A 12,991-nucleotide genomic window follows, 5' to 3' on the forward strand; every position below is an offset into this window, starting at 1 on the left:
TTTCTCCTTGCAATTCAGGCTTCCTACAAATGCTAAGCCAGTTACCATTACTCCATCTGCTTTCTGGCTTCCAAAATTTAATTATTAATTACTATTGTTTTCTCTCATTCTCACAGTCCTTTAAAACTTGGAAGTTATCCAAAAGGTGTAGTGAATTGAAGCATACTATACAAATATATATATAAATAGAGTCCCAAGGGTTTATGTGTGGACAAAAACCAATTACACTAAACATTTCCTGAAATTGCTTGGTATTGTCAGGATAAGTCATCACAAGTAAGACATCCACCTTGAGAATGAAAACATTTGTGGGAGTGCAGACTCACATTGTTATATTGTCTTCTCACAGAGGAAAATCTTTGAACAGTTTTGATTATCAAAAGGTCCTTTTTGTATAGGGTGCTGAAGGTACATTATTACCATTTCTTTTTGTTTCAGTTTAGCTTTATTAGATTGCTTGACGAGAGATTTGAAACTGAGGAATAATTGATGTCCTGATGACTGCAGGATGAAATAACTGATTCATATGATCTCAGAGAAATGTTTAAATCTAGGTTAGATTATATTCTTTTGCCTGTTCTCTGATTGCAAGAATAAAGACAAACAAACTTTAAGGCAAGCAGTATCACAAATGTCCTACTGTACATGAAGAACTTTTTGCTGTCTTCTGATCATTCTTGCCTGGAGAATCCCCATGGACAGAAGAGCCTGGGGGCTCCAGTCCATAGGGTTGCACTGAGTTGGACAGGACTGAAGTGACTTAGCACACACACACATCCAGGTGTACTTTTTTCTACCTGTAAAAATCAGCGACATTGTTTTGTTTCCTGAGAAGGAGGGAAATTCATACATGTATACACATACATGTGTGTGTATTTAATAAATTATGTAGTCTCCAAAAAAATCTATGCTAGCCTTCAAATAAACTAATGTAGTAAATTGTGATTGAACTCTATATTAATCAGTAGTTGATTCAAGCATGTTGGATTAACTTTAGTTCAGAAACTTATTTTTCAACTATTAACAATTTATTGACCAGAGACATATTAATTCGTCTTTTGTTGCCCAAACATTATTGACCAGAGACGTTTCAATATTAACTTACATAACAAATTGTCAGCTACAGGTGTTAGTTTCTGCCAGAATCCCCTGGTCAATAATGTGTCATAAGGAACCAAGTGCATATTTGTGTTTTTAATGCCTGGGCCTGGGCATTGTTATTTTATCAATCATCCCAGTTGCTTCAATTATATGGCCAGTATTGAAAGCCACCAATTTCAACTGAGGAGAGAACTGGGTAAGAATGTCTGGACCAGTGGTTCTGCTAGTAGAAATTACTTTCTTTCTGTGGCGACTTAGAATAATTCTAATTTGAAGTTTGAGGAGGATGAAGGATTTCTCTGTGACTTCAGTTGAGACTGGAGAGGCTGCTGGAAATTGAATAATGCAGGTCTTACTCTTCATGAAGTGTCTATTCAAGTCTTTTGCCCAGATTTCCTTGGAGCATATCTTCTTATTTAAGAATTATTTATTTTGGTTCTTGACTAAGTGCATGTGTTGCAAATACCTTGTCTCTGTGGGATTTTAAGCAGAAACATACCATCAGATTTTCATTTTTAAAGCATCACCACAATAACCATGGGAGAAACAAGTTTTCATTGGTCCCAGTAGAAATTGGTAGTAGCTTAGACTAGGTTATGAGACATGGAGAGAAGTGGACAGGATTAAGAGATATTTGAGATAAACTCAGTAGGACTTGTTAGTGAAGATTAGATAAGTGATGGCTAAGATGAGAGAATGATTTAAGTATCTGGTTCAAAAGGTAAAAGTTACATACACTACCACTGTGAACATTTTCTTATTTTATTTAAGATGTTGATAATGTGTAGAGAAAATTACCAAGATTATTTCCCTTGAATAGAATTCTATCTCAAAATTTTTAAAGTGGTTTTGAAATGTAAATTTGTTTCTTATTTTTATGGCTTAGTAAGTTCAAATAATTACCTCATAAATTATAGGAAAATATTTTCAAAATTGTGTTCAATTATATCTTGAAAACTATGGCTATAGTAGAAAATGAAATATGAATAAGATATTAAAGGGTAATAGGAACTTAAGAAAATCAGCAACTTAAACTTGGCTTTTATTTATTTTTATTTTAGGGGTCCCTTCAGTGTTGTACGACGATGCATCAACAGAGAAACTGGGCAACAATTTGCTGTAAAAATTGTTGATGTAGCCAAGTTCACATCAAGTCCAGGGTTAAGTACAGAAGGTAAGAGATGGATTTCAAGTAAGTTATTTGATGTCTGGCTTTATTTCATCTTCAATCCATCTATCAACCTAACCTTCATCTGGGGGTGGGGAAGTGGAGGGTATAATATAGTGGGAAGTGGGTGGAGACAGTTTAAATTCCATTGTAGCTTTCTGGAGTTCTAGAACACAGTATTTGAAAGATAGCTAGAGTGATTAACAAAGTTATAAAATCATCTAGGATTGCTATTGGCCTATGTTTTTTTACTAGGAAGAAAGTAAAATGTGAAAATATATCTTGTAGAATCTAACTTGGAGTCCTATAGTATGGAGCATGGAATGGGAAGGGTGAAAAGAGAAATAACAGCACAAATATAATCATTGCAGATTCAAAACAAACTCATCTGAGTTCCCTTAAAGTCTGTAACTTATTACCCTTAGGATTGTGATCTAACAGAACTAAAAGACTAATACCTCACATTTTGCTTAAGTCACTTATGGTGTCTGTGAAAATTTGAAAGGTCTGTACTGTTTGGACTTGCAGGACTCAAAATTTTGTTTTAAGACATTGATATAGTTAACCATGTTTATGTATAAATGTTTATAGACAATATATAAGCAGTATATATAAGCAATATATAAGCAGATGGCACAATTATATTATTAACTTTTCTAATTACCCTGTCTTCTAACTTTAGACTTTTTCACAATCCAGTAAAAGACATATCCTTCTTAAGTCTTTTCCTTCTTAATCTCAAGAGCAATGCAATTAATAGTTTAAATTGGAAAAGCTAAAGCAGAGTAGCCTTTTTATATTTTATCCAGTTATCTTACTTTAACAAGTAGAAGCCCACATACTATGAGCTCCAAGTTAATCTATTCCTTCAGATCTTTTTTCAGTATCCTTAGTTTTAAATACTTTTTTGAAACCTTTTGAATTATTCCTACTGTTTGTGGAAGATTCTACAAGTTGTTATTCACAAAGGATAACAGGTGTTTTAGTGCTTTAATCTTTAAATTCTTGGATTTAGGGCTTTTACATTTTATGGTTTCATATTCTGGAGCTGGCTATTTTGAATACAAATTATTTTATAAACTGAGCAGAATTTGAAATTTACTTCTAATCAGGTTTTACCACTATGTTTCCTAAAACTTTTAAACTGCACTTTAATATACTGTATTTGATTTTCTGTACCTTAGATATCAATTAATAACAAAAAACTTCCTGAATACTTAGGTAATTTTGTATAAACCTAGTTCAGTAAATATGTAGATGTGTTGAATCTTTATTTCTTTTAAATGCTTTGATAGTGTTGATGAATTTAGTAAGATTCCTGTTTAAAATCATAAGTCTAAATCAATCACTCCATATGCCTATGTTATGTTGATTTTATTTATTATTATACCTAATTTTGAATCTACAGTCTAAAGACATTTTTTATGAGGACAATTAATTACTTTCTCAGTTGGCTGAGGTTCTTTATTGACAGATTTCATTAACAGGGAGCTATAGACCCAGCCTGCCAGACTGAATTTCTTTCATTGTCACCTAGCCAGGGAGTCAAATACCAAACTTAAAAAGATAGGGTTGGTATATCATCCATGTCTCTGAGGTTAAGTCTTATGTCATTCACTTGTTAGTGCTTTGGCATTGTTTTGAGTATACAAATGTCTTTGAGACCTTTTCTGAAGACAAGGCTGGGTCAATCCATTGATCTTATATGATAGGGTCACAACCTATAGATATTAAATGGTATCCAGTTGAATTCTGCATATTATGCACGACTTTATCTCATTTTGATAAAAGTTCGACATTATTCAAATGAAAATGTGCAATTGTTCCTTTATATTTATGGCACCAAAATGTAGTTTTTCCATCTTCTTTAACACAGTGACATTCATAATGATTAAGAAACAATAAAAATTTCATCTCCAACCCACTCCAAAGTTTTTTCTTTTAAAAAAATTTTTCAGTGGAGCTCCTTTACCCTCTATTGGTTATTTTTATACTAGCTTGGAGAAGGAAATGGCAACCCACTCCAGTATTCTTGCCTGGAGAATCCCATGGACAAAGGAGCCTGGAGGGCTACAGTCCATGGGGTCGCAAAGAGTCGGACACGAATGAGCGACTAACACACACACGCGCGCACACACACACACACACACACTTAAATTTAATGTGGACACGTTTTAAGATGTATAATAAATAATTATTTATTTTATTATATAAAACCTCTTTGAACAATATTCTCCACCCCTTACTTTTTTCAACGCTCTTCAGTCACTACAGGCAAAGCATATTTGCCCTTCCAGTCCATTAAAATTGTTACTGTCCAATAATGACCTTATTTATGGCTAAGGGTAGGAGATATTGTATTAAGAAGAAACATATTTGCAGTGAAATCTGAAACACAGTAAAAAGGAACCTTTTTACTGTGTTTCAGATTTCACTGCAAATATCCACTCTTTCAGATTCTTTTCCCATACAGGTCATTGCAGAGTATTGAGAAGAGTTTCCTGTGCTATATACAGCAGGTCCTTATTAGTTTTCTATCTTAAGAGCATCTATTCTTAAGAGACTTGCAATTTAATAGTCCCAACCATTGTTTCTAATATTTTTATAAGAAAAAATAAGTAATAAATTCTAAATATATAATTTACAAATTACAAATATGAAATGAAATATGTATAGTAATTAGAGACCACCTATATATGTTTTATGGAGAAGGCAATGGCACCCCACTCCAGTACTCTTGCCTGGAAAATCCCATGGACGGAGGAGCCTGGTGGGCTGCAGTCCATGGGGTCGCTGAGAGTCAGACATGACTGAGCAACTTCACTTTCACTTTTCCTTTCAAGCATTGGAGAAGGAAATGGCAACCAACTCCAGTGTTCTTGCCTGGAGAATCCCAGGGACGGGGGAGCCTGGTGGGCTGCCATCTATGGGGTCGCACAGAGTCGGACACAACTGAAGCGACTTAGCAGCAGCAACACATATGTTTTAATATTTTACACTCATTGCTCTATTGAAGATAAGATATTGTAATTATTTGAATATCTGTTCTGTATTTTCCCATTAAAATCATAATTTTTTTTCAATAGGGGATCTAACTTATAGGCTGCAGAATATCCAAGAAACCCTTAAATTGTAAGGGTTTTATATATATTCATATATATATATTCATATATATATATATTCATTTTCCTAGAAAGTCTAAGTTCTTATTAGATTCCTAAAAAGACATATTATTCCTAAATGGTTAAGAATTTATTATTTCACATGTATGAAAAAGTGAAGTTGATGTTTAGGGGCATGAGATGAAAAAGAAGCTTCTATTAAATGAAAGCTGAGTGAATTTATATTAGGATTGGAGGATATTTTCCTACTTAAATACATACCCCATTAATGAAATCCGTTGTTTATTATCTTAAAACTTATTTTAATTGATGGTTTATCTCTTACTCTGCTAATCCACCAATTTAAAGTTTACTTTTTGTGTATTTGTACAACTTCTTTATCTACTCATCTCTCAGTGGACATCCAGGTTGCTTCTGTGTCCTGGCTGTTATAAATAGTGCTGCAGTGAATGTTGTGGTACATGTGTCAGTTTGAATTATGGTTTTCTTGGGGTATATTCCCAGTAGTGGGATTACTGGGTCATATGGTAGTTCTATTTTTAGTTTTTTAAGGAACCTCCATAATCTTCTCCATAGTGGCTGTATCAATTTATATTCCTAGCAACAGTGCGAGAAGGTTCCCTTTTCTCCACACCCTCTCCAGCATTTATTGTTTGTAACTTTTTTGAAGTATAGCTGATTTAAATGTTGTGTTAATTTCTGCTGTACAGCAAAGTGATTCAGTTATACATACATATTCTTTTTCATATTATTTTTCATTGTGGTTTATCACAGGAAATTGAATATAGGTCCCTGTGCTCTACAGTAGGATCTTGGTTGTTTATCCCTTGTATATATAATAGTTTGCATCTACTAATCCTAATTCCCAATCCTTTCCTCCCCAACTCGCTCCCCCTTGGCAACCACAAGTCTGTTCTCTATGTCTGTTAGACTGTTCTATAGATAAGTTCATTTGAGTCATATTCTAGATCCCACATATAAATGTTAACATATGGTATTTGTCTTTTTTCTTTCTGAATGACTTCACTTAATATGATAATCTCTTAAATCCATCCATGTTGCTGCAAATGGCAAATATCCCATTGTATGTATGTATCACATCTTCTTTATCCATTCATCTGTCAGTGGGTATTTAGGTTACTTACGTGCCCAGGTTATTTTAAATAGTGCTGCTATGACCATAGGAATGCATGTATTTTTTGAAATTCTAGTTTTGTCTAGATATATGCCAAGGAATGGGATTCCTGGATCATATGGCAACTATAGTTTTAGTTTTTTGTGGAACCTCCATACTGTTTTCCATAATGGTCCACCTTGTTTACATTCCCACCAGTAGTGTAAGAGCTTCCCTTTTCTGCACACCTTCTCCAGCATTTATTATTTGTAGACTTTTTAATGATGGCCATTATGACTCATGTGAAGTGGTACCTCATTGTAGTTTTGATTTGGATTTCTCTAATTAGCAGTGAGTTACCTCTTTTCATGTGTTTATTGACCATCTGTATGTCTTTTCTGAAAAAAATGTCCATTTACATCTTCTGCCCATTTTTTGATTGGGTTTTTTGTTTTTTTAATTTATAATTCAACTGTTTGTATATTTTGTAAATTAAGCCCTTGTCTGTTGCATTGTTTGCAAATATTTTCTCTCAGTCTGTTAGCTGTCTTTTCATTTTGTTTATGGTTTTCTTTGCTTTAGAAACAGAGACGCACTTTAGATACAAAGGCACCACTAGGTTGAGAGTAAATGAATAGAAAAAGGTATACCATGCAAACAGTAACCAAAAGAGAGCTGGTGTGGCTGTAATAATATCAGATAAAATAGACTTTAAAACAGAAATTGTTACTTAGAGATAAAGGATATTTTATAATGATAAAATGGTTTGTTCATCTTGAAGATACAATAGTTATAAACATATATGCACCTAACAGCAGAGCCCCAAAATATATAGAACAAAACCAGGCAGAATTGAAGGGAGAAATAGAAATTTTAGCAATAATAGTTGGAGACTTCATTGACTAATTTGCAATTATCAATATAGCAACTAGATAGAGGATCAATAAAAGAAAAGACTTGAATAACACTAACCAACTAGAGCTGATAGATACCTATAGAACATTTCAACCAACAACAGGAGAATAAACATTCTCATTAGTACACATAGAACATTATATAGTATAAATGCTAGCACATCAAATATGTCTTAATAAAATTTAAAGGATTGAAATCATATATAGTCTCTGACCACAAAGGACTGATATTAGAAATCAGTAACAGAAGGAAATTTGGGGAAATCACAATTACATGGAAATTAAACCTCACACTATCAAATAGCCAATGAGTCAAAGAAAAAATTGAAATACTTTGAGGTAAATGAAAATGGAAACAACGTGCAAAATTTTGTGGGAAATTTTTTTATAAATGCCTATATTGAACAGAAGATCAGTAACCTAACTTTTCACTTCAAGAAACTAGAAATCTGGACCCAGAACAGGCAGAAATAGGGAATAATAGAGATTAGAGGAGAAATAAACGAAAGAACAGAAAACAATAGAGAAAATCAATGAAACTAAAAGTTCTTTAAAAAGACGCCCCAAATTGAGTAGTTCTTATCTAGTCTGACCAAGAAAAAGAGAGTTGATTCAAACTAATCAGGAATGACATTGCAAAAGTTAAAAAAAAAAAAAAGTAAGAATACTATGAACAATTGTATACCAACAAACTAGATAAGCTAGATGAAACAGATTAGTTTCTAGAAAGAGGCAAGCTACCAAAGCTGAGTCAAGAAGGAATATGTGGATGGACTTTTAACAAGAAAAGAGACTGAAAATGTTATAAATTTCCCATATAAGTTTCAGACCTTGGTGATTTCACTGGTGAACTGTACTACACTTTAAAAGCATTTGTACCATTCCTTCACAGATTCTTCTAAAAAATTAGAAGTAGGAATACTTCTCAACTTATTCTATGAGACCTACGTTAACCCCAGTAATAAAACTAGACACAGACACCACAAGAGAAGAAAACACGAAAAAATATCACATATGGTGAATATATTAGCACATCTGTCCTCAAAAAAAATACTAGCTGATCTGATCCAGCAACAAATAAATGTTTTACGGTTCTTCGAAAAGTTAAAAACTTGAGTTAGTATATAACCCAGCAGTTTCACTCTTAGGCATAAGCCCAGAAGAAATAAAACATGTCCACAGAAAACCATGTATAAGAATATTAATAGCATTATTCATAATAGCTAAAAGTTGGAACCCAAATGTCAGCTGATGAATGGTTAGAGAAAATGTGGTATATCCATCAAATGGAGGGTTATTCAGCAATTAAAAGGAAACATATATTAATATAATCTACAACATGGATAAATCTTGAATACATCATGCTAAATGAAAGAAGTTAATCACAAGAGACCACATATTATATATGCTCTTGATATAAAATGTCTCGAATAGGCAAACATATAGTAACAGAAGAAAGTAGATAAGTGGCTGCCAAGATCTGGAGAAAAGTGGAATGTAGAGAGTACTTTTAATGGGTATAGGTTTTCTTTCTGAGGTAATTAAATAATCAAAAATTGAATGTGGTGATTACATGACTGAATATGCTAAAATCCATTAAATTGTACATTTTGTAGACAAAATGTATGGTATGTTAATTATCTGAAGCTATTTTGTAAGGCATTGTATGCAATGAGTAAGTGGAGTTTACACTCAAAATACAAGCTTGGTTGAACATTTTAAATAATCAATATGTGATACATCTTAGTAGAATAAAAGACAAAATCCATATGATCATCTCAATAGATACAGAAAAGGCACCTAACAAAATCCAATACTCTTTCATGATAAAAAACACTCAACAAACTGGGAGTTGAAGGGAACTTTTTCAATGTGAGTAAAAGCATTTAAGAAAAATAATGCTAACTTCATATTTGATGATGTATGACTGAATGCTTTCCCTCTAAATTGCAAATAAACCAAAGATGTCAATGCTTAGTACTGTTATACAACATTATACTGGAAATTTCAGTCAGGAAATTATGCAAGAAAAAGAAATGTATCCAGATTGGAAAGGAAGAAATAAAACTTCTTCAGTTTGCAGAAGACTTGATCATGTATGTAGGGCACTCTAAAAAATCCACCAAAAAATGTGTATTTGATATTATTTTGATAAATGTGTTTAGGAAGGTTGCAGGATACAGGATCAATATAAAAATGAATTTAAGACTACAAATGTACTTAATGTAGCACTGAAGAGAATAAAATAATTATCATATTTGACCAAGGAAATAGTAAATATAATATTTGTAAACTGAAAAGAATAAAATATTGCTGAGGGGCTTCCCGAGTGGTCTAGTGGGGAATCTGCCTGCCAAGGCATGGTATACAATTCCATCCCTGGTTTGGGGATCTCCCACATGTTGTGGTGGAGAAGGCAATGGCACCCCACTCCAGTACCCTTGCCTGGAAAATCCCATGGACGGAGGAGCCTGGTGGGCTGCAGTCCATGGGGTCGCTAAGAGTTGGACACGACTGAGCGACTTCACTTTGACTTTTCATTTTCATGCATTGGAGGAGGAAATGGCAACCCACTCCAGTGTTCTTGCCTGGAGAATCCCAGGGATGGGGGAGCCTGGTGGGCTGCCGTCTATGGGGTCCCGCGGAGTTGGACACGACAGAAGCGACTTAGCAGCAGCGGCACATGTTGTGGAGCAATAAAGCCTGTGTGCCACAACTACAGAGCTAGCACTATGGAGCCCACAAGCCATGCCTTCTGAGCCCATGTATGGCAACTACTGGAGCACAAGTACCTAGAGCCTATGCTCCACAAGAGAAGCCACTGCAGTGAGAAGCTCACAGACTGCAACACACAGGTCCTGCTCTCTGCAACTAGAGAAAGCGTGTGCACAGCAATGAAGACCCAGTGCAGCCAAAAACAATCTTTTTAATAAAAAAGATAAAATATTATTGAAAAACTAAGGGTATAGTAAATGGAAATCCAGCCCATGTTCATCATTCAGAAGACCTAATATTATTAAGAAAATAGTGTTCCCAGATTGATCTACAGATTTGATGCAATCCCTGCCAAAATCCTTGCCATCATTTTTGTAGAAATTGCAAAGCTGGTTATAAAATTCACACAAAAAGCCAAGGGAACACCGAATATCCATAATAATCTTGAGGGGAAAAGACACAGTTGAACTCACATTTTCCCCCTTTAAAGTATTCTGCAAAGCTACTTTAATACATATATAGTGTGATACTAGCATAAAGGATTGACATATAGACTAATGGAAGTGAATTGAGAATCTAATAATAAGCCATACATTTACAGTCAAATTGTTTTCCACAACAGTACCAAGGTGATTCAATAAAGAAAGAATAATCTCTCCAAATCAGAGGTACTAGGAAGGGGGACAAAAACACACAGCTGGCCCCCTATCATGTACTAGCTTGGGGCTGGTGCACTGAGATGACCCAGAGGGAAGGTACGGGAGGGAGGAGGGAGGGGGTTCAGGATGGGGAACACGTGTACACCCGTGGCAGATTCATGTTGATGTATGGCAAAACCAATACAATATTGTAAAGTAATTAACCTCCAATTAAAATAAATAAATTTATATTAAAAAAAATAAATAAAAATTTGAATGTAGGAGTTAAAATTATAAAACTTTTAGGAGATAACATGAGAATAAATTATGACCTTGAATTAAGTAATGGTTTTGTAGGTATGAAACCTACAACATAAGCAACCAAGAAAAACATAAATAACTTGGACTTCATCGAAATGGAAAACTTTTGTACTTCAAAGGACACTGTCAAGAAAGTGAAAAGATAAGACACCGGATGGGAGAAAACATTTCCAAATCATGTCTCTAAGAAGGATATATTATATGAAATATACAAAGACCTCTGAAAAGTCAATAAAAAGACACTCAGTTAAAATCAATAATTGGTTTGAATAGACATTCTTCAAAGATTTCAGTTCAGTCACTCAGTCGTGTCCGACTCTTTGTGACCCCGTGGACTGCAGCATGCCAGGCCTCCCTGTCCATCACCAACTCGTGGAGTTTACTCAAACTCATGTCCATTGAGTCAGTAATGCCATCCAACTATCTCATCCTCTGTCATCCCCTTCTCCCGCCTTCAATCTTTCCCAGCATCAAGGTCTTTTCAAATGAGTCAGTTCTTTGCATCAGGCATCCAAAGTATTGGAGTTTCAGCTTTAGCATCAGCCCTTATAGTGAATATTCAAGACTGATTTCCTTTAGGATGAGCTGGTTGGATCTCCTTGCATTCCAAGGGACTCTCAAGAGTCTTCTCCAACATCACAGTTCAAAAGCATCAATACTTTGGTGCTCAGGTTTCTTTATAGTCCAACTCTCACATCCATATATGACTACTGGAAAAACCATAGCCTTGACTAGATGGACCTTTGTTGGCAAAGTAATGTCTCTGCTTTTTAATATGCTGTCTAGGTTGGTCATAACTTTTCCTCTAAGGAGTAAGCATCTTTTAATTTCATGGCTGCAATCACCATCTGCAGTGATTTTGGAGCCCAGGATAATAAAGTCTGTCACTGTTTCCACTGTTTCCCCATCTATTTCCCAGGAAGTGATGGGACCAGATGCCATGATCTTAGTGTTCTGATTGTTGAGCTTTAAGCCAACTTTTTCACTCTCTTTCACTTTCATCAAGAGGCTCTTTAGTTCTTCGCTTTCTGCCATAAGTGTGGTGTTATCTGCATATCTGAGGTTATTGATATTTCTCTCAGCAATCTTGTTTCCATCTTGTGCTTCATCCAGCCCAGTATATCTCATGGTGTACTCTGCATATAAGTTAAAATAGCAGGATGACAGTATACAGCCTTGATGTACTCCTTTTCCTATTTGGAACCAGTCTGTTGTTCCATGTCCACTTCTAACTGTTGCTTCCTGACCTTCATACAGATTTCTGAAGAGGCAGGTAAGGTGGTCTGGTCTGGTATTCCCATCTCTTTAAGAAGTTTCCACAGTTTGTGGTGATCCACACAGTCAAAGGCTTTGGCATAGTCAGTAAAGCAGAAGTACATGTTTTTCTGGACTCTCTTGCTTTTTCGATGATCTGACGGATGTTGGCAATTTGATGTCTGATTCCTCTGCCTTTTCTAAATCAAGGTTGAACATCTGGAAGTTCACGGTTCATGTATTGCTGAAGCCTGGCTTGGAGAATTTTGAGCATTACTTTACTGGCGTGTGAGATGAGTGCAATTGTGCAGTAGTTTGAGCATTCTTTGGCATTGCCTTTCTTTGGAATTGGAATGAAAACTGACCTTTTCCAGTCCTGTGGCCACTGCTGAGTTTTCCAAATTTGCTGGCATATTGAGTGCAGCACTTTCACAGCATCATTTTTTAGGATTTGAAATAGCTCAACTGGAATTTCATCACCTACACTAGCTTTGTTCATAGTGATGCTTCCTAAGGCCCACTAGACTTCACATTCCAGGATGTCTGGCTCTAGGTGAGTGATCACACCATTGTGATTATCTGGGTCGTGAAGGTCTTTTTTGTATAGTTCCTCTGTGTATTCTTGCCATCTCTTCTTAGTATCT

At 35.1% G+C, this 12,991-nt stretch overlaps 1 protein-coding gene across 8 annotated transcripts in view; it reads left to right on the forward strand.

Annotated features, from left to right (window-relative positions):
• The window catches only part of CASK (calcium/calmodulin dependent serine protein kinase), a 374,249-nt gene that overhangs the window by 73,267 nt on the left and 287,991 nt on the right, over positions 1-12,991 (forward strand). For 4 of the 8 annotated variants that reach the window (XM_070366505.1, XM_070366507.1, XM_070366509.1 and 1 more), the window contains exon 2: positions 2,163-2,293. In XM_070366505.1, coding sequence (XP_070222606.1) covers positions 2,163-2,293 — 131 coding nt within the window. The remainder of the gene's footprint in view (positions 1-2,162; positions 2,294-12,991) is intronic. The other 4 variants (XM_070366506.1, XM_005889452.2, XM_070366510.1 and 1 more) reach the window with 1 other exon arrangement.

The sequence above is a fragment of the Bos mutus genome, chromosome X (assembly GCF_027580195.1).
Source record: "Bos mutus isolate GX-2022 chromosome X, NWIPB_WYAK_1.1, whole genome shotgun sequence".
Taxonomy (NCBI): Eukaryota; Metazoa; Chordata; class Mammalia; order Artiodactyla; family Bovidae; genus Bos; species Bos mutus.